Here is a 22,098-nt window from a genome sequence, read left to right as displayed (position 1 = left end):
CATGATGCTACCTATTTTGTGAAGTGCACCAGTCCCTCCTGCAGCAAAGCACCCCCACATCATGATGCTGCCACCCCCATACTTCACGGTTGGAATGGTGTTCTTCGGCTTGTAAGCCTCACCCTTTTTCCTCCAAATATAATGATGGTCATTATGGTCAAATAGACCAGAGGACATTTCTCCAAAAAGTAAGACTTTTGTCCCAATGTGCACTTGCAAACTGTAGTCTGGCTTTTTTATGGTGGTTTTGGAGCAGTGGCTTCTTCCTTGCTGAGCAGCCTTACAGGTTACAGTATGTCGATATAGGACTAGTTTTAATGTGGATATAGATACTTGTCTACCTGTTTCCTCCAGCATCTTCACAAGGTTCTTTGTTGTTATTCTGGGATTGATTTGCACTTTTCGCACCAAACTACGTTCATCTCTAGGAGACAGAATGCGTCTCCTGCGTGGTCCCATGGTGTTTATACTTCTGTACTATTGTTTGTACAGATGAACATGGTACTTTCAGGCATTTGGAAATTGCTCCCAAGGATGAACCAGACTTGTGGATGTCCACAATTTTTTTCTGAGGTCTTGGCTAATTTCTTTAGGTTATGATGTCAAGCAAAGAGGCACTGAGTTTGAAGGTAGGCCTTAAAATACATCCACAGGCACACCTCTAACTGACTCCAATTAGCCAATTATCCTATCAGAAGCTAATTGGCTAATTGCCTAAAGGCCTGACATCATTTTCCTGAATTTTCCAAGCTGCTTAAAGTCACAGTTAACTTAATGTGTGTAAACTTCTGACGCACTGGAATTGTGATGTGGTCAATTAAAAGTGAAACAATCTGTCTGTAAACAATTATTAGAAAAATTACTCTTGTCATGCACAAAGTAGATGTCCTAAACGACTTGCCAAAACTATAGTTTGCTAAAATGAAATCTGTGAAGTGGTTAAAAAAATGAGTTTTAATGACTTCAACGCAAGTGTACAGTATGTAAACTTCTGACTTCAACTGTAGCTACAATGGCCAATGTTTGCGACAGTACAATATTAGCTAGCTTTGTGTGTTAGTTAATGTGATTAACCTTTGAGAATGTGTTCTTCCTGAAGTTTCTGCTACTGAGGGCACAGCCAAATGTGAGTGTGCACAAATGGCATAGCAGGTGACATCATGTTTCATAGGACACTTATCACATTTCGGGGGTGTACGTGGAAATACATAATCGAATTCTATGATAAGGGTCCAATCGATCACGACACATGGGGAAATGTGAAGCAACACGAGTCCCCATCTCTGCATAGAGCAGTTCGCCTCATGCAGGTCACCACATCAAGACTGCATGCCCAGCCAAATGCTACTCATTTTATCTTGGTAAGACCCCTTTTATCAGACATTTTTGCTAGTGGAATAAATTAATCACAGCTGAGTGTGAATAGTGGATTTCTACAATGGCACTACTGAATAAAATCTACTCCTGTCACATGATGCTGGATGCATGCCGCTAGGTGACAGTCTAAGTCAATTCCCATATTGGTCAGTGCAACATAAACTAAATATTAGAGAACTGAGTTAAGCATGAGTGCTTTACACACCTGGGACAGATATTTAAGTTGAGGCTCAGTGGTGACATGTGTCTCTCCCACCTCATCCTCACCAAATTGTGTGTTACCCAGATGTAGAACACTGGCCACAATCTCCATCAGTTCCTACAGAACAAAGGGATTTTGTGAGTGTGTACTGATTTTAATATAAGATCTATAGCCATGAATGTCCAAGGTGTGTTTTTACATGCATCACCTGTATCTCATCCTCATAAAAGCCAATGATGGTAAGAGCATTTCTAACAACTTTCCAACCATTCTTGTCATTGATAGCACTCACCCGTGGACAGTTACCCTGAAAAAGAGAGAAAATATATGTTACAAAAACATACACACACTGACATACAATGTCTTCACAAACTGCAAACACCTGAACAATAGTAGACAATTATACTGTATGTATAGAACAGTATCAGGATGATGGGAAATAGTGATGGAGAAGAAGGGGGTAATGGGAAATAACGTGAGCTGGATTTGAACTCTTACTCCTTGCATGAGCAATTAATAGGATGGAGCATACCAACAAGCCATGGCCCTGGTAATGATAGACAAATCTGCTCTCTTTCATGGACACACATTTCACATAAACACATACCTTAACTAGGTAATGATAGTGTTGTGGGTTAGTTTCCTCCAAACCAAGTCTCTTTAAAAGAGGGTCCTCTCCACCCTCCAGTAGCTGATAGAAGATGTGGAAGTTTCTCTCGCCGTGGTTCTGATGGGCCACTCGGGATTTCTCTAGCAGGTAGCTAAGAATGTGACCTCCAATTGGAGCACCCTGAACAAGTAAGATCATTTTATTTGGAGGGCTACGAGCACGAACACTAAGATCTGAGGGACCTGTCAACAGTTAGTGCCATGGGCTACATTCACACAGCAGCAGAATATGGTTGTCAGTCCTGTTTGTAATAATTAATACAGTTAAGTTTATATACAGTTCAGTAATGAAACACATTATGTAATACAGCTGTCAGTCCCAAACAGACTGTGTGAATGTAGCCAAACTGTTGACGTCATTTTCAATTAGAATGTCAAAAATCTAAATGTCAGATATTAATTTCAGCAAAGGGGTGTAGTCCTCACAGAAGTGGGTTTCATTTACCTTATAGTCAAACTGAATGTCCATGTATTTCCCAAAACGACTAGAGTTGTCATTCCGAAGAGTTTTGGCATTCCCAAAAGCCTGGTGTAACAAAGTGATAGTGATTAGTATGCTTAGCACCCTTGCTGTGTTTTTTTGAGAGGGTGCTCGTGTGTGCATACCTCCAGTACTGGGTTGGACTGCAAAAGTCTCTCTCTAATAGTGTTTGAGTTGTTGCGGGTGGGACAGATGTGTGTGAAGTACTGCAGAATTTTTTTGGAGGCCTCAGTTTTTCCAGCACCACTCTCTCCTGAAATCAGAATACACTGATCTCTTCTCTCAGTCCGCAGCGCACGGTATGAATTATCCGCCAGGGCAAAACTGAATTCACACAGACACAAAAACAAACGTGTAGACTGCGCAATAACAGATGGCCCAATAAAACTAGAGTAGCACTGTTACAATGGCAGAACACTCAACAGATAAAACTGTAAACACTAAGGGACGAATTCACCACTTTTTCATGCCACTTTTGGGTGTGATGTTACAGTGCAAATGCCTGTGTCTTATTCACTAACCAATCACTTTCCATTTTTATTTATTTAAATACAAGTCATTGACATTCTTTTCAGTGCAATCACACCTACATTCACAAAGATCAGTGGTATTTGCCTGGTGTAATTAACATTGCTCAATTATCGGCCATGGAAAGCAGGTGGTAAACAATTTTATTAGAAAAAGATCTGTGTACATTTTATAGTAGTAATTAATCAAATGATAATCCAATGATAAAAAAACAGCATTATAAACAGGCATATTTTCAGACACAGTGTAGTCGAGGGCACATTCGGCATTTTAAAAAGCTGGTTCAGGTGTCTGGATCGCCGTGGTGGAGCGATGCTGTACAGTCCCAGTAAAATAAAATCACAGTCTGCTACATCCTCCAAAATCAAGCACTTAACCTGCGTGATCAGGAATTGCACCAACATTGCATGCACATAAATGCTGCTATTAGTGGACTTGATTCTTAGTGAATTCACCCCTAAAGGTTTCAGTGCCATCATGAACTACTCTTTATGTGTAAAAACCTCGTGTAGAGGTGTAATATCTGTAGAGGTTTGAATAAAATTCTTAAATCACTTCATGAGGACACCTCAAATAGTGATATCAAACTGTCAGCCATGTATGGCTCCAGTAACTAGTAAACTCTAAATTTACCAAAAAGCTTAGAATAGCCTGGGTGTGAGGAAGGATTTCACATTTTAAATGAATGTGTAAGTGTGTGTGAATATCTGTAAGTGGAAAATTGTGTGCATGTTCCAACTCCGGAATCTCCAGGAAAGTGAGTCATACCAAGAGAATTGGAGGAATGTTTACAGGGTTTCTCACGGCTCGACACACAAACACACACTTAACACTCACATATGAGGTGAGATCTCATAGAAATTGACTCCTCTGTGGCGCTCCATGTTCTGTTTGGAGTAAATCTTCAATTCTCTGTAAGGATTCACGGACACCAACACTGATCCAATATACGTCTTATTAAGAGAGAGAGAAAGAAAAGGGACAGAAAGAAAGACAGAGAGAGAGAGAGGTGAACACAAGGACTGCTGTGTGATAGCAGCACAATAACCGCATTTCTAATTTCGGGCCAAATGAGGGTGTGCTAACGCGTGCCAGGGCCAGTTGAGTTCACACGGTCATATCCGGGGCTTCATCGTGCCTCCTCGGGGCTTCCTCGGGGCCAACTGCCAATGGATTTTTGCCCGCCAATTACCCTTAGGCCAAAGAATGCCAACTAGGGATTGAGGCGGGGTCATGTCAAAGGCAGAGTTTAGCTGAGTCAGGTCAGATGGTCAGCACCAAGATACTAATTTCACAATTTTTCATATCTAGCTACCAGCTTACCTCAACAGATCAACAGAGAATGGAGAATCGTCAGTACTAGTCAGCAGATTAAATCAGAGCAGTTCTGCCGAAATGAAGATGATATGGTCTGTGAATTTGCCAAGTTGTATATCCAGCACACAACGGTACAGGTTTGGGAAAAAAAAAATTTTAAATTGCGGGCACAGTACAAATCTGTGTTCATTTCAAGAGCTAACTAGTCTCCAGAGTCAGCTACCTCAGTTGAGCTTCCCTCTTCCTTGTGAAATATGTGGGGTGTATGATGTTGGCACCAGGGCGGCATATTAAGGGTGGGTTTTAGGTCAACGCTGCGGGGCTATTGACCCGATGGTGGGAATGTAGATCGATTTTTGAATCCAAAATGGATTCATTTTCCTCAAAATTCTACAAACAATACCCCATAATGACAACGTGAAAGAAGCTTGTTTGAAATCTTTGCAAATTTATTAAAAATAAAAACCGAAAAAACATGTACATAAGTATTCACAGCCTTTGCCATGACACTCAAAATTGAGCTCAGGTGCATCCTGTTTCCACTGATCATCCTTGAGATGTTTCTACAACTTGATTGGAGTCCACCTGTGGTAAATTCAGTTGATTGGACATGATTTGGAAAGGCACACACCTGTCTATATAAGGTCCCACAGTTAACAGTGCATGTCAGAGCACAAACCAAGCCATGAAGTCCAAGGAATTGTCTGTAGACCTCCGAGACAGGATTGTATCGAGGCACAGATCTGGGGAAGGGTACAGAAATATGTCTGCAGCATTGAAGGTCCCAGTGAGCACAGTGGCCTCCATCATCCGTAAATGGAAGAAGTTTGGAACCACCAGGACTCTTCCTAGAGCTGGCCGCCTGGCCAAACTGAGCGATCGGGAGAAGGGCCTTAGTCAGGGAGGTGACCAAGAACCCGATGGTCACTCTGACAGAGCTCCAGCGTTTCTCTGTGGAGAGGGGAGAAACTTCCAGAAGAACAATCATCTCTGCAGCACTCCACCAATCAGGCCTGTATGATAGAGTGGCCAGACGGAAGCCACTCCTCAGTAAAAGGCACACGACAGCATGCCTGGAGTTTGCCAAAAGGCACCTGAAGGACTCTCAGACCATGAGAAACAAAATTCTCTGGTCTCTTTGGCCTGAATGGCAAGCGTCATGTCTGGAGGAAACCAGGCACCACTCATCACCTGGCCAATACCATCCCTACAGTGAAGCATGGTGGTGGCAGCATCATGCTGTGGGGATGTTTTTCAGCGGCAGGAATTGGGAGACTAGTCAGGATCGAGGGAAAGATGAATGCAGCAATGTACAGAGACATCCTTGATGAAAACCTGCTCCAGAGCGCTCTGGACCTCAGACTGGGGCGAAGGTTCACCTTCCAACAGGACAACAACCCTAAGCACTCAGCCAAGATAACAAAGGAGTGGCTCCGGGACAACTCTGTGAATGTCCTTGAGTGGCCCAGCCAGAGCCCAGACTTGAACCCGATTGAACATCTCTGGAGAGATCTGAAAATGGCTGTGCACCGATGCTCCCCATGCAACCTGATGGAGCTTGAGAGGTCCTGCAAAGAAGAATGGGAGAAACTACCCAAAAATAGGTGTGCCAAGCTTGTAGCATCATACTCAAAAAGACTTGAGGCTGTAATTGGTGCCAAAGGTGCTTCAACAAAGTACTGAGCAAAGGCTGTGAATACTTATGTACATGTGACTATTTTTCGTTTTTTATTTTTAATAAATTTGCAAAGATTTCAAACAAACTTCTTTCACATTGTCATTATGGGGTATTGTTTGTAGAATTTTGAGGAAATGAATGAATTTAATCCATTTTGGAATATGGCTGTAACATAACAAAATGTGGAAAAAGTGAAGCGCTGTGAATACTTTCCAGATGCACTATAATTATAATTTATAATTATAATTATATTTATTTATCACACATTATACATTTTGCACATATACAGTGAAATTCTTTTTTTTTTCACATATCCCAGCTAAGCTGGGGTCAGCCATGATACGGCACCCCTGGAGCAGATAGGGTCAAGGGCCTTGCTCAAGGGCCCAACAGTGGCAACTTGGCAGTGCTGGGGCTTGAACCCCCGACCTTCTGATCAGTAACCCAGAGCCTTAGCCACTGAGCCACCCTGCCCACTGTATTATAGGGGAACTGCATGCATCCCTCTGGAAAGATGTGTGTGTATGTGTCTTACATATATGAGGCCCTCTCTGTACCGTCTCCGCAGGTTTTCAATGAAGGCTGCTTCGCTGTTGTAATTCTCCAAGAACAAGAAGTCTTGTACACCGACCCGATCTCTTGCAGAGAGAGTGCTCTCCATGACTAACCTTACACCACCTTCTCCAAAGTCCTACAGAGAGAGAGAGAGAGAGAGAGAGAGAGAGAGACAGAGAGAGAGAGAAAGATAGAGAAAAGATAGATCACGACAAAGAAAACACTAGTGCAAAAACTTACATAGCAGGGTCATAGTACAGGGACTAAGGGTGTGTACTGTATTTGTAGACAAACAACATGCATGCATGTACACATTCACTAAGAAAGGAAGCTTTGGGACAACTTGGGATAGGTTTCCTGTCACACACACAAACACAGTTGTCTGTTTTTCAGTGTGAATGTTGGTATGGTCAGCAACTGACCTCTGCATATAAATCCAGTGGAAAATCTGACAAGACGCTAAGTGTTGGAGGAAGTGTGTCTTTGTGGGTTCAGTGAGAGAGAGTTTGTGTGTGTGTGTGTGTGTGTGTGTGTACATGTTTATACTACATTGTGGGGACCAAATGTCCCCACAAGGATAGTGAAACCTGAGATCACATACCTTGTGGGGCCCAGCCAGCGGTCCCCATGAGGGAAATGGTCTATTAAACATACTAAACTATGTTTGTTTTTTTTAAATGTAAAAATGCAAAAAGGTTTCTGTGAGGGTTAGGGTGAGGTGATAGAAATTATCGTTAGATCTGTACAAAATTCATAAAATGCACTGAAGTCTATGGAGAGTCTCCACAATGATATAAAAATAAGTTTGTGTGTGTGTGTGTGTTTTAAGGCAGAGAGACAGGAAGGTCACCTGTAGAAGCTAATGCTAGAAGTTAGAACAATAATCTGGTGGGAGTAATACAGTGTGTGCATATATGTGTGTGAGTGGATGTTCACTTTTCTTGGCTTTGCTCCACTGTTGTTTTAAAGATTCTTTTCCAATGAGTTAGCGATAACGCTTGCCTAAAATGCCTAACAAGATTTTAACAACTCACCAGCCCATTCCCCGGACACCTGCATTTTCAGATCTTTCCTTTTCCCATTCTTAATCCATTGTTCTCTCAGCCCTTTGTGTGTAAATGCAGGTTTTGTGTTTTTATGTGGTCTACACACAAGGATGCAGACAAAATGAGCTCCAGCAACAGATATTATTTGTCCCTAAAATGAATTCCCTTCTCATTGTACATCTTTTCTGCACTCATTTAGAAGTGTTACAAATGGCCAAACTTCTTTATGCAAAACAAACCTTCAAGACCTTAAAATTTTAAAAACATCACCTTATTACCTCAAAAGCAACTGCTGTTCACTCAAGATTTGTGAAATTATTTGTGATTACCTAATACATGAATTTGTTATACTGTATTCAAAATATGGCAATACATTTATGTTACTGTATTTATGATGCTGTAATGACCTTGGAAGCTTAATCATGGTCATTGTGTTGTTTATTTTAATGGCTTTGGCAGGTTACTTCAGTTTTTGATCTTGACTGTTGTTAACAATACTTGTTTGAATGAATTTGACAAAATGAATTATTAGCTTAACTACAGCAAAGTTTGGCATAGTCTTCTGTAAGATTTGGGAGCCTAAAAGACCCATGTGCAGAGTTTTTCTTTTATATATATATATATATATATATATATACAGGTGCATCTCAATAAATTAGAATATCGTGGAAAAGTTCATTTATTTCAGTAATTCAACTCAAATTGTGAAACTCGTGTATTAAATAAATTCAATGCACACAGACTGAAGTAGTTTAAGTCTTTGGTTCTTTTAATTGTGATGATTTTGTCTCACATTTAACAAAAACCCACCAATTCACTATCTCAAAAAATTAGAATACATCATAAGACCAATAAAAAAAACATTTTTAGTGAATTGTTGGCCTTCTGGAAAGTATGTTCATTTACTGTATATGTACTCAATACTTGGTAGGGGCTCCTTTTGCTTTAATTACTGCCTCAATTCAGCGTGGCATGGAGGTGATCAGTTTGTGGCACTGCTGAGGTGGTATGGAAGCCCAGGTTTCTTTGACAGTGGCCTTCAGCTCATCTGCATTTTTTGGTCTCTTGTTTCTCATTTTCCTCTTGACAATACCCCATAGATTCTCTATGGGGTTCAGGTCTGGTGAGTTTACTGGCCAGTCAAGCACACCAACACCATGGTCATTTAACCAACTTTTGGTGCTTTTGGCAGTGTGGGCAGGTGCCAAATCCTGCTGGAAAATGAAATCAGCATCTTTAAAAAGCTGGTCAGCAGAAGGAAGCATGAAGTGCTCCAAAATTTCTTGGTAAACGGGTGCAGTGACTTTGGTTTTCAAAAAACACAATGGACCAACACCAGCAGATGACATTGCACCCCAAATCATCACAGACTGTGGAAACTTAACACTGGACTTCAAGCAACTTGGGCTATGAGCTTCTCCACCCTTCCTCCAGACTCTAGGACCTTGGTTTCCAAATGAAATACAAAACTTGCTCTCATCTGAAAAGAGGACTTTGGAACACTGGGAAACAGTCCAGTTCTTCTTCTCCTTAGCCCAGGTAAGACGCCTTTGACGTTGTCTGTGGTTCAGGAGTGGCTTAACAAGAGGAATACGACAACTGTAGCCAAATTCCTTGACACGTCTGTGTGTGGTGGCTCTTGATGCCTTGACCCCAGCCTCAGTCCATTCCTTGTGAAGTTCACCCAAATTCTTGAATCGATTTTGCTTGACAATCATAAGGCTGCGGTTCTCTCAGTTGGTTGTGCATCTTTTTCTTCCACACTTTTTCCTTCCACTCAACTTTCTGTTAACATGCTTGGATACAGCACTCTGTGAACAGCCAGCTTCTTTGGCAATGAATGTTTGTGGCTTACCCTCCTTGTGAAGGGTGTCAATGATTGTCTTCTGGATAACTGTCAGATCAGCAGTCTTCCCCATGATTGTGTAGCCTAGTGAACCAAACTGAGAGACCATTTTGAAGGCTCAGGAAACCTTTGCAGGTGTTTTGAGTTGATTAGCTGATTGGCATGTCACCATATTCTAATTTTTTGAGATAGTGAATTGGTGGGTTTTTGTTAAATGTGAGCTAAAATCATCACAATTAAAAGAACCAAAGACTTAAACTACTTCAGTCTGTGTGCATTGAATTTATTTAATACACGAGTTTCACAATTTGAGTTGAATTACTGAAATAAATGAACTTTTCCACGACATTCTAATTTATTGAGATGCACCTGTATATATATATATATATATATATATATATATATATATATATATTATTTTATTTATTTTTTAAAATCAAATAAGCAATCCATATTTCAGAAATCCATAGCACAGTAGCACTAAACAAGCACTAAATAGCTTAGAACAGCATGGGAATCGCATGCTGGTTAAACTGGTCTTTTTAGCAGGGATGTTTAGCACAAAAAGTCCTTTTCAAAGAGATGTCTTCAGCTTCACTGCTGACTCGATTAAATTAGATAATAATAATCTATTTCAGGCAGAGAAAGTCTTGAGTTTTGGTTTACTAGTTCAGCATAGTTATACTGTATGATACTTGTGTGGGGTTACCTTACTTACTATGGTCAAATAGCTCAAAGCAAAATGATTATGTTCTTCAAAAGTTTTAAGATTCATGTGTAGACATGAATTATAACAACACACAGGCACACTCACACACAAGTTTACATCAACAGATCACCCTCACCTTGACAACAACCTAAACAGGATCTACTGTAGGCTTGAACATTAGAATAACCTGGGTACCTTTCTAAAACCCCACATCACTCAACTCCCATCAACTGAACCCAACAATCAACTAGCTGCCTTTCCCTTCCATCACTGAAGATTAACAAATGGGACATTAACTGACAGAAAACAGTAAGAATACGACAGTAACCCTGGTTCCCTGAAGGAGGGAATGAGATGGTGCGTCAGTAGATGACGCTATGGGGAACTCTATCTCTGAAATTCTTCAAAATTATACCAATCTTATTGGCAGATAGCGCTTTGTGCTCCGCCTCCTTGTGCGTATAAATGCCGGAGCAGAGTGCTATCTGGTTAGAATGTTCGACTGAAAGGTATAGTGCAATACTCAGCCCTAACAGCAAGAATTCCGTAGGTCGGCCAGCGTACACAGTGTCTCGTTCCCTCCTTTCAGGGAATCAGGGCTATAGTCGTTACCTTTTAAGTCGGTCACTCGATGCTGTGTCAGAAGCTAACATTATGGGAAAATGTACACCATCACGTTGTGCTAGTGATTCGCACGTGCAAAACAATGCTTACTAGCCAATAGGGTAGTTAAAAGCACCGACAAAATCTCTACTTCATATCACAATAGGAAGGGAGGGATAAGAGACTGAAAGGATGGATACACATTGTCAGTCCGGGTAGTGAGACACTGTCACTTCTGACAATTTATCGTGGTAGGGCTACATAAGCATTGCACGGTTGCCAATAAGTATGAACATAAGTTCAATAGCTGGGTGGGTAGTGAAAATACACAACGTAACTGCTGCTTGCGGCTCATAAAAACAGTTCTGCTAGTTAGTACAGCAGTTAACCCAGGGTTAACCCTCCTTTACAGGAAGCACTTGGGAAGAGAGGGAAGTGACACCCAGATTATAAAATCTAGCAAAGGTACTAAGGGAAGCCCAGCCAGACTGATGTCCTCTATGGAAAAACCATTATTTTTATTTGGTTTTTTATTTAGTAGTTTACATAACAGTGACAATGGACAGTCGATGACTGCCCCAGAATTAGCTACAGAGCTAATTTTCATCTGTAGTCCCTGGGCAGAAAAAATTTATTACAAAAGCATCATTAAAACATTAGTCAACAGACAGTAGACAAAAACATAACACCCAAAGTAAAAAATACAGTACTAATAACAATAATAAATAACATTACATGATTAAATACATGAGCTACTAAATTAAAAACTGTTCAAAATTATGATTACAAATTACCGGATTACAAATTATTCAATGTTCACAAATTTGGCTTGTCTTTAACCATATTTTCAGATGTAACTTAAATTGTGCAAGAGAAGGACATTGTCTTATGTTAGTTGGTAATGTATTCCAAATATTGACAGCTCTTACAGAGAAAGCTGAACGACCAAAGTCTGAGGCTCTGTATTGCACTTCAGAGTCTCCCCTTAAAGAGCCTCTAGTTTGTCTTGTGTTTTCCAAGCGCAATGACACAAATTATTTCAAAGGTGGTGGAGCAAGGTTGTCAATAATTTTGTACATTAAGCAACAAATTATCAAAATTACAAAAATTATACTTCGCAATTACAGTTGTGCTCAAAAGTTTGCAAACCATGGCAGAAATTGTGAAATTTTGGCATTGATTTTGAAAATATGACTGATCATGCAAAAAAACTGTCTTTTATTTAAGGATAGTGATCATATGAAGCCATTTGTTATCACATAGTTGTTTGACTCCTTTTTAAATCATAATGACAACAGAAGTCACCCAAATGGCCCTGATCAAAAGTTTATATACCCTTGAATGTTTGGCCTTGTTACAGACACACAAGGTGACACACACAGGTTTAAATGGCAATTAAAGTTTAATTTCCCACACCTGTGGCTTTTCAAATTGCAATTAGTGCCTGTGTATAAATAGTCAATGAGTTTGTTAGCTCTCACGTGGATGCACTGAGCAGGCTAGATACTGAGCCATGGGGAGCAGAAAAGAAATGTCAAAAGACCTGCATATCAAGGTAATGGAACTTTATAAAGATGGAAAAGGATATAAAAAGATATCCTAAGACGGTGTGGATGTTTCAAGGAGCACAATACTTGTTGACCACTCTCCAAACATAGCGCTTATGGTTGTGACCATAAAGCTCTATTTTGGTCTCGTCACTCCAAATTACAGCGTGCCAGAATCTGTGAGGCGTGTCAAGGTGTTGTCGGGCATATTGTTACCGGGCTTTTTTGTGGCATTGGCTTCTTTCTGGCAACTTGACCATGCAGCTCATTTTTGTTCAAGTATCGTCGTATTGTGCTCCTTGAAACAACCACACCGTCTTTTTCCAGAGCAGCCTGTATTTCTCCTGAGGTTACCTGTGGGTTTTTCTTTGTATCCCGAACAATTCTTCTGGCAGTTGTGGCTGAAATCTTTCTTGGTCTACCTGACCTTGGCTTGGTATCAAGAGATCCCCAAATTTTCTACTTCTTAATAAGTGATTGAACAGTACTGACTGGCATTTTCAAGGCTTTGGATATCTTTTTATATCCTTTTCCATCTTTATAAAGTTCCATTACCTTGTTATGCAGGTCTTTTGACAGTTCTTTTCTGCTCCCCATGGCTCAGTATCTAGCCTGCTCAGTGCATCCACGTGAGAGCTAACAAACTCATTGACTATTTATACACAGGCACTAATTGCAATTTAAAAAGCCACAGGTGTGGGAAATTAACCTTTAATTGCCATTTAAACCGTGTGTGTCACCTTGTGTGTCTGTAACAAGACCAAACATTCAAAGGTATGTAAACTTTTGATCAGGGCCATTTGGGTGATTTCTGTTACCATTATGATTTAAAAAGGAGCCAAACAACTATGTGATAATAAATGGCTTCATATGATCACTATCCTTAAATAAAAGACAGTTTCTATTGTTTCTATTGTTTTGTTGTTTTTGTTTGTTTGTCCTGTGTTTAGTAATATTTTTTCAGTCAGTTTTACCAGAGACGAACTGCTGAACATTCGACAGCATACACCAGTCAATCTTGGATTTTGAGTATTCTGACGTTTTGTTTGACATTTTAGTTGGAGGCGCGGCTATGTTATTTAAACGCGCTATGAGACGCAGGCGAGGAAGACGAGCCGGTGCACTGGTCAAGCTCCGTCGGCAGGGCTTTCGAACAACGCTGCCGAGCATTCATCTAGCGAATCTCCGCTCTCTCCCTAACAAAACGGACGAACTACATCTCCTCACCTGCACAAACAAGGACTTTTCAACCTCTGCTGCCTTGTGCTTCACAGAAACCTGGCTGAGTGAAGCCAATCCGGACAGCACGTTACATCTGCCGGGCTTTCAGCTGTTCAGAGCGGATTGCATCACGGAGTTAACGGGGAAAACGAGAGGCGGCGGAACATGCTTTTACATCAATGAAAGTTGGTGTTCAGATGTAACAACGTTAAAGAAGATGTGCTGTCCTAATTTGGAAGCGCTCTTTATTAACTGTAAGCCTTTCTACTTGTTGTAGGAGTTTTACTGTTTTACAACAGCTGGCTGATCAAATCACAGACACTGCACAAAAATACCCAGACTCTTTTAGAGTTATTATTATTCTTGGGGATTTTAACAAAGCAAACCTCACACATGAACTGCCCAAATACAAACAGCACATCACATGCCCCACAAGAGACAGGAACATACTGGACCACTGCTACACAACAATAAAGGATGCATATCACTCTGTCCCTATAGCAGCTTTGGGACTATCTGATCACTGTCTGGTTCATCTTCTTCCAACCTACAGACAGAAATTAAAATCTGCTAAGCCTGTATTAAGGACTGTAAAGAGATGGACCAACGAAGCAGAGCTGGAACTACAAGCCTGCTTTGACAGCACTGATTGGAGTGTTTTTGAGACTGCAGACACCAATCTGGATGAGCTCACAGATACTGTTACATCATATATCAGTTTTAGTGAGGATATGTGCATTCCTACTAGGACTTATTTAACATTTAACAATGACAAACCATGGTTTGCAGCAGAACTCAGGCAGCTTCGTCAGGCCAAAGCGGATGCTTACAGAGTTGGGGATAAAGTCTTGAACAATCAGGTCAGGAACACACTGAACAGGGAAATCAGAGTGGCTAAAAGGAGATACTCTGAGAAGCTGAAAAACATGTTTTCAGCTAACGACCCTGCATCAGTGTGGAGTGGCATGAAACAACTCACAAATTACAGGACTCCTACCCCCAACCCTGTGGTGGACCAACAACTGGCTGATGACCTGAATGTGTTCTACTGTAGATTTAAAAGGCCCAATCTCACACCCCACACCCACTCTGACCTTCACTTCACACAAACACCGACACCTCCTGCATCCCCCCTCCTCCCCCCTCCTGCTACTCGACCTGCACTTAAGATCTGTGAAGATGATGTGAGCCACATCTTTTGACAACAAAGGATAAGGAAAGCACGGGGCCCAGATGGCGTTTCACCTACATGTCTTAGATCCTGTGCTAACCAGCTGGCCCCCATCTTCACACAGATCTTCAATAGATCACTGGAGCAGTGTGAAATCCCATGCTGCTTCAAACGTTCCACTATCATCCCCATCCCAAAGAAACCAAAAATCACATGACTTAATGACTACAGACCTGTCGCCCTGACATCTGTGGTCATGAAGTCATTTGAGAGACTGGTGTTGGCCCACCTGAAGAACATCACTGGACCCTTTCTAGATCCCCTTCAATTTGCTTATCGAGCAAACAGGTCTGTGGATGATGCAATCAACATGGGATTGCATCATATCCTGCAACATCTGGACAGACCAGGGACATATACAAGGATCCTTTTTGTGGACTTCAGTTCGGCTTTCAACACCATCATCCCAGCTATACTCCAGAATAAATTACACCAACTCTCTGTTCCCATGTCTATCTGTCGGTGGATTACCAGCTTTCTGACGGACAGGCAGTAGCTTGTGAGACAGGGGAATTAACTTCCAGCACCTGTACAATCAGCACTGGTGCCCCCCAGGGATGTGTGCTCTCCCCATTACTCTTCTCCCTCTACACCAATGACTGCATCGCCAAGGACCCCTCTGTCAAGCTCCTGAAGTTTGCAGATGACATCACTGTCATCGGCCTCATCCGAGATGACAATGAGTCTGCATACAGAAGGGAGGTTGAACAGCTGGCTGTCTGGTGCAGTCAAAACAACCTTGAGCTGAACACGCTCAAAATGGTGGAGATGATTGTGGACTTTAGGAGGAACACCCCAACACTGTCCCCCTTCACCATTCTAAACAGCACTGTGGCAGCAGTGGAGTCATTCAGGTTCCTGGGCACTACCATCTCACAGGACCTGAAGTGGGAGACCCACATTGACTCCATTGTGAAAAAGGCCCAGCAGAGGTTGTACTTCCTTTGCCAGCTGAGGAAATTCAACCTGCCACAGGCGCTGCTGATACAGTTCTACTCTGCAGTCATTGAGTCTGTCCTCTGCACTTCAATAACTGTCTGGTTTGGTTCAGCTAAGAAATCAGACATCAGAAGATTACAAAGGGCAGTTCGGACTGCTGAGAGGATTATTGGTTGCCCCCTGCCCCCCCTTCAAGAACTATACACTTCCAGAGTGAGGAAAAAGGCTGGAAAAATCACTCTGGACCCCACTCACCCTGCCCACTACCTTTTTGAACTGTTGCCTTCTGGCCGATGCTTCAGAGCTCTGAGCACCAGAACTGTCAGACACAGGAACAGTTTCTTCCCTCAGGCTATCCATCTCATGAACAGTTAAATTGCCCCATTGAGCAATAACTATGTGCATTACACAGTTTAGTCTTTCTTATATTTATCCAACACATCCAACCTCTTCTGTCATTTCATTCCTCTGAAAAAAAAAAAACAAAAAAAAATTTGCACTGTACATAACATATTTGTATTTACACTGTACATAACAGATTGTATTAGATTTGCACTACCCATGTGTGTGTATATATGTATGTGTGTGTCTGTACGTATGTGTATAATTATTTTTTATTTTTTTATTATTATCTATGTCTTGCTGCTGTTTTTGTATTGTTTTTGTATTGTTGAACACTGGAAGCTCCTGTCACCAAGACAAATTCCTTGTATGTGTATGCATACTTGGCAATAAAGCTCATTCTGATTCTGATTTTCAAAATCAATGCCAAAATTTCACAATTTCTGCCAGGGTATGCAAACTTTTGAGCACAACTGTATATATAACTTTACCCTTTGGGCATCACAGGAACTGCACTCCAATGATTTTAAGTCCTACCTCGCAGTAGATCATTATTGCTTTTATTTGAATGAGTTGTCACAATAACAACATTGGCCTGTTGTTATATCAGGGTTTTCTTTAATATGCCCATAAACGTCACATAAAAACGTAATGTGTTGTTTAATATGTTGGTCAAATGGCACCTACCTGTCTAACTGGATGATTCTTTGTTAGAAGAAGCTGCAATATGGACCAGACTTCATGCCAAAAGTCAAAAGACTAATTCTGCGATACAAGGTCTTTGGTTGCTTACAGAGTGACTCTGAAGAGTTAATTGACAAATGACTACTAGACTGCTAAAGTTCAAACATGGAACTACAAATTACACTAAAGAAGATTACTTTTCTAGATGCAGTTGTATGATATGTTGAATCCCAGCCAGGAAACTGGGCTTACATTGCCCATATTTACCCACAATCACATTAAGAGCTTAATGAGGGGTTGTGGCATGAAATGCAGGCCAATGTTCATTTTGCTATCCACTGCCCTATGAGGCAAATTGTACAGCAGCAAGTCCAGTAGGTGTTCTCTGATAGTTCTGAAGTGGGTTTGCATGAATCAAATCGAATATCTTCAGAATATATTCATTAACACAGCTCAGAGTCATGGTGGAGACGCTATTAATGGCTGAGATTCTGAAGCAGACTGTAACCTGTTCAATGACTCATTGACAATGTGGGCTGGTTAGTCTGCACAATGCTTCAGGGACCATCAGGAGACAGATTTTGGGCTAGGTGACTCCCTTTCAAGTCAGTCAATGACACTATGGTGAACTCCACAGAATAACCAATAACTGAAATTATTTAAAGTCATGGCAGTTTTATTGGGAGATAGCACTTTGTGCTCTGCCTCCTTGTGCGTCATTGCACATATAAATGGCAGAGCATAGTGCTATCTGGTCAGAATTTCTCCTTCATGGTAGTGATATCTCTCTGCATACTCTGTACACCATCTCTCTGATTTCAGTAGGATTCGTCATCAGACTGCACCGTCAGAGTGAATGGATCGTTTTCGTCTGTTTCCCGTGGTGCTCCAACGAACACCACCATCGACAGCGAAGTGAATTGATCTTTCCTCCAGTGTGTCAGCGGACGGACGAGTCCTGTTTTGCCATTTTTACTGCTTCACCAGCAAACAGATTATTATATGGCCTGTTGTCCTCTGATGGAAGTGTATCCTTTCAATTATTGACTGTACAAAAGCATAAAAGAGCCATTTGCTTAACAACGTCTTTTTCATTATGGCGTTTCACAAATGTTTTCCCCCTGTGTCTGATGGGCACGAGTGCTGTGTTTTCTGCCTGGACCAAGCAGAAGCTGCACTCGGTGGGTCAGATTCACTGTGAACACGAGACTCAGGACACTTGGCTCTCGGGTCACTCTCTTTCTGAGTGACGATGCCGGTCCCCTCCCCACCCACGATGTTTCTTCTGTGGCTCCCGATGGACCACACAAGGAAGACATGCGTGGGTGGGATGATGAACTTGGACAGTTTTAGGAGGAAATTTCACCAATGCAAGCCTCGCAAGCATCCTCACAATTTACTGTTGGTTACGCCAGAATAGACCAACCGCCTCTGGTTTCTGCAGTGAGCTTAAGAGTACTCTCATTAATGACTGTGCTGCTTCATGCCTTGGCTTCAGTAAAACGTGTCAGGGACCTTCAGGCGTTGGTGGGCATGGTCTAATGTATATTTCCATATTGCTGGAAAACAGTGTTCACCCCAGTTTTCAAGGACGGTAAACCAATCAATGTTTTCAACTATATTCCTATTTCAATCCTATCAGCAGTTTCCAAGATAGCAACTCACACATTTTCATAATATACAAACCAATTAATTGTTTCCCATGCAATTCGGGTTTCGCAAACAACATTCAACGGAATCTGCTGTTTGTTATTTTATTGAGCAAGTGAGGTTAAAATTAGACAGGTGGAGATGTAGGTGCCGTGTTCCTTGATCTACGTAAGGCATTTGACACGCTGAACCATAATATATTTTATCTAAACTATCACTCTTTAAACAGTGCACTCGGGTTGAAACATATATATATCCTCCTTAAGAGATTGTTCAACTGGGGTCCCTCAGGGGTCTACACTTGGGCCCCTACTCTTCAGTTTGTACTTAAACGATCTTCCACATGCCTGTCCGGATGTACATACTCAAATGTATGCGGACCATACTGTGATTTATGTACATGCCAAAACTAGTGAAAACAAGTTATCATATGCAATGACTAAATGTTTTGATTGGCTTACACAGTGCTGTCTTACTTTAAACATTCAGAAAACAGCATGTATGTTTTTTACTAACAAAAAAAAGGTAGAATTCCAACCCGATATTTTAGTTAACAGTGAAAAATTACAAATTGTGCCAGATTTTAAATACCTTGGAATTATTTTAGACTCACATTTGACATTTGAAAAGCATATTAAAAAGTAGTTTGTGCAGTTACATTTAACATAAGACATTTTAAATTTATATGGAATCAACTTTCAATAGATGCTGGTACAGTATTTTTACATTCAATTATTTTTTCTAATTTCTCTTACTGTATCACATCGTGGTCACAAGCAGGAAAAACTAACCTTAGACCTTTACACAGTTTATACAAAGGGCATTACAAATATTTGATAAAAACCAAATGCATATCATCGTCATATAATTGCGAAGTATATATTTTTTATTTTTATAATTTGTTGCTTAATGTACAAAATTATTAACAACTTTGCTCCACCACCTTTGATGGCTCTTTTAACTGTAAGGCTTTTACCTTTTCTACACCTGCCATATTTGGCAGTCTAATTTCTCCCTTTAATTTTCTCTGGTGTAAGACCTGTTGGGCAATTTGGCTTCAGTAGCAATATGTAAGTTGATTTTATTGTCCCAGTTTGTCTTGGTTAGTGAGCACTGCTGACATTGTTTATACTACATGCAGTTGATTCTGTGTTTATTTTGTTGACAGCGAGTTCCACCAGTTCTATCTATCTCAGCTTCTCCGCTCTTCTATACTGTATATCTCAGGTTCTTTGAGTTGCTTGCATTGTAGAATTTAAATCATGTGTTATGTTTGTCTTGCACTTTATGACAAAGTATAACTGCACAGTCTACTTAAAAGTCAGTTATTATTAAGCTGGTGTATTCTATATTGCTTTTCTAAATCAGAATCCTGTGTACACTATTCTTAAAGTGGGTACTGTAGCCCCTAAGAGAGTTCTGGCACTGAGCCATTTCTCTAGACTTTTGACTTTATAAGTCTACTGCTCTTCCATATAAGGGCTGTTTCTCTGCTCTGCAGCCCATTTGAGTGCTCTCTGGATAGGACACTCAGATAGGCAGACTGGCCTCCTCAGGAAAGATATATTGTGCAGTGTGTCACCATAGCTATGCCGTGGCTACTGTGGCTTGTCTGACCAAAATAAATAAATGAGTAACAAATCATCAACAGTTATTAAGAATGAACAAAATGTGGAAAAAACCTCTGTACCCACTCACACAACTAGAAAAATATGCCTGCAAACACACACGCATACATACATACAAACACACACAAACACACACACACACACACACACAGAGACACAGACCTAGAATATTAAGAAGGACATTAGATCTCTACCTTAATAACAAAAACTTTACTATTTTAATGCAAGCATACAGACATCCACATACTCACACTCACATAGACAGACGTGACTCAAACAAAAAGTCTTACCCTGCGGCGGTACCTCATCCTTCTCTCTTTCTTTTGTCTCTCTCTCTCTCTCTCTCGCGCTCTCTCTCTTTCACTTTAAGGGAATCCCTTGCTCCTGGTGTTCTTCACTAATAATCTTCAGGGTGTGTCTGACAAATCAGGGAGTGCATGTCTTTGTGTGCATCCAACTCTTCATTCATCTACCCTTTCATACATTGAAACACGCACATCCACATTCATGCACGCTCACTTTTACAATAAGCTTGTCCACAAATACAACTCTCCCTTCTCTCTCTCTCTTACTAACACATACATAATCAGTCTATACTTCTTTCTTGCTCCAGAAGTCTGAGGGGAAAACTTTGATGACAATATCCAACACCAAAAGCCACACCCACAGCTGATCAGTCAAAAGACCTCTTTAAAAACATCACAAATAAAACACTTCTCTCCCTCCCCCTATCTTTCCTGTTATCAAACACTTTGTTTGTTTGTTTTTGTTTTTTACTCTGTATGTCAATCTCTGTCTGACTTTAACTCCCTTTTTCTATCTTCAGTCGATCTTTTAGTATCTATGTCCACAATCTCTCTTTCTTTCTCCCTTTCTTTCCCTCCACAGAGCACACAGAAAAAAAAGCAGGGCTAACTCACCCCTCTAAAATGGAGAAAACAGAAAAAGGTTTGCAGGTTTAACTTTGGCAGAATCTTAATTGTGCAAGCAACAGGCAAATAAAAAGTGTGAGACGAAAAACAGTCAGAAAAAAAAAAGTGCTAACATCTTCTAATCACTCATACAACACAGCAACATGACTTTAGACTATTAAAATGCCCAAACAAAAGTCACGAGTCAACCTCAGAAATTGTTTTCTTTTCCCTCCCTTTTGCTCTCCCTCCCTCTTCAGTCCCTCCCTCTTTTCCTCACTCGCTCATGCACATATGCAACGAACGATCACTGAATAACTGTCAGATGGACAAATATCATATGTCATATGTCAGCAACAGTCAAACTATTACTCTCTCTTTCTTCCCTCGTTATACAGTATATCTGAGAAAAGCTAGGCTAAGCAAAACCAGGTTCTGGAAATTCTCAGTCTTTTTTCCTCTTGACTGTATTTTGAAAATTTATTTTGGGCAAGATTTTGCAGTCTGGCTGCATTACACAAATTATTGTACAATTGAAAACACTTGGCAGGCTTGTGTACAGGGGGCCTGACGTATGACACAATCATTATTCATATTTATAGAGCCCTGTGCAGGCAGGAAGGAGACAAAGATAATTAATCCAGTGTGCCACTCATAATAAGAATACAGAGAGTTATGCACTTTCATAATATCCTTTTCAAATTTAAACAAACACAAAACTACACATGGATACCAATGTGCTGTACATGCATATTGCAAAGTGAGGGGAAGAATTAATTATTTACAGCATCAGACATTACAAACACGGAGCAGTGATGGACGTGGTAACCATGGAGGCAGACAACAAACACGTATAAACACAACCACACATATCTAGTGCATAATTAATCAGGCGATGAACACCTGATAAAGACAACCAACTCATGCAAACCCC

The 22,098-nt window shown here is 40.8% G+C and overlaps 1 protein-coding gene across 4 annotated transcripts in view; it reads right to left on the bottom strand.

Annotated features, from left to right (window-relative positions):
- The window catches only part of myo1ca (myosin Ic, paralog a), a 39,627-nt gene extending 18,295 nt beyond the window's left edge, over positions 1-21,332 (bottom strand). Inside the window, exons 1-8 of one of the 4 annotated variants that reach the window (XR_007894986.1) lie at positions 20,544-21,114; positions 6,788-6,943; positions 4,095-4,210; positions 2,855-3,053; positions 2,694-2,774; positions 2,187-2,369; positions 1,788-1,886; positions 1,583-1,696 (exon numbers count right to left, since the gene is read on the bottom strand). Coding sequence is in view for 3 of the 4 variants with exons in the window: in XM_051675651.1 (XP_051531611.1) it covers positions 1,583-1,696; positions 1,788-1,886; positions 2,187-2,369; positions 2,694-2,774; positions 2,855-3,053; positions 4,095-4,210; positions 6,788-6,943; positions 20,544-20,561 (966 nt within the window). In the remaining variant the exon portion in view is untranslated. Of the gene's footprint in view, positions 1-1,582; positions 1,697-1,787; positions 1,887-2,186; positions 2,370-2,693; positions 2,775-2,854; positions 3,054-4,094; positions 4,211-6,787; positions 6,944-20,543; positions 21,115-21,173 lie in introns of those variants that run through there. The other 3 variants (XM_051675659.1, XM_051675651.1, XM_051675643.1) reach the window with 3 other exon arrangements.
- Between the last annotated feature and the right edge of the window lie 766 nt (positions 21,333-22,098).

Source organism: Myxocyprinus asiaticus, chromosome 3 (genome assembly GCF_019703515.2).
Source record: "Myxocyprinus asiaticus isolate MX2 ecotype Aquarium Trade chromosome 3, UBuf_Myxa_2, whole genome shotgun sequence".
Lineage (NCBI taxonomy): Eukaryota > Metazoa > Chordata > Actinopteri > Cypriniformes > Catostomidae > Myxocyprinus > Myxocyprinus asiaticus.
Note: the sequence above shows the minus strand (reverse complement) of the source record. Positions and strands in the feature narration are given on the sequence as shown.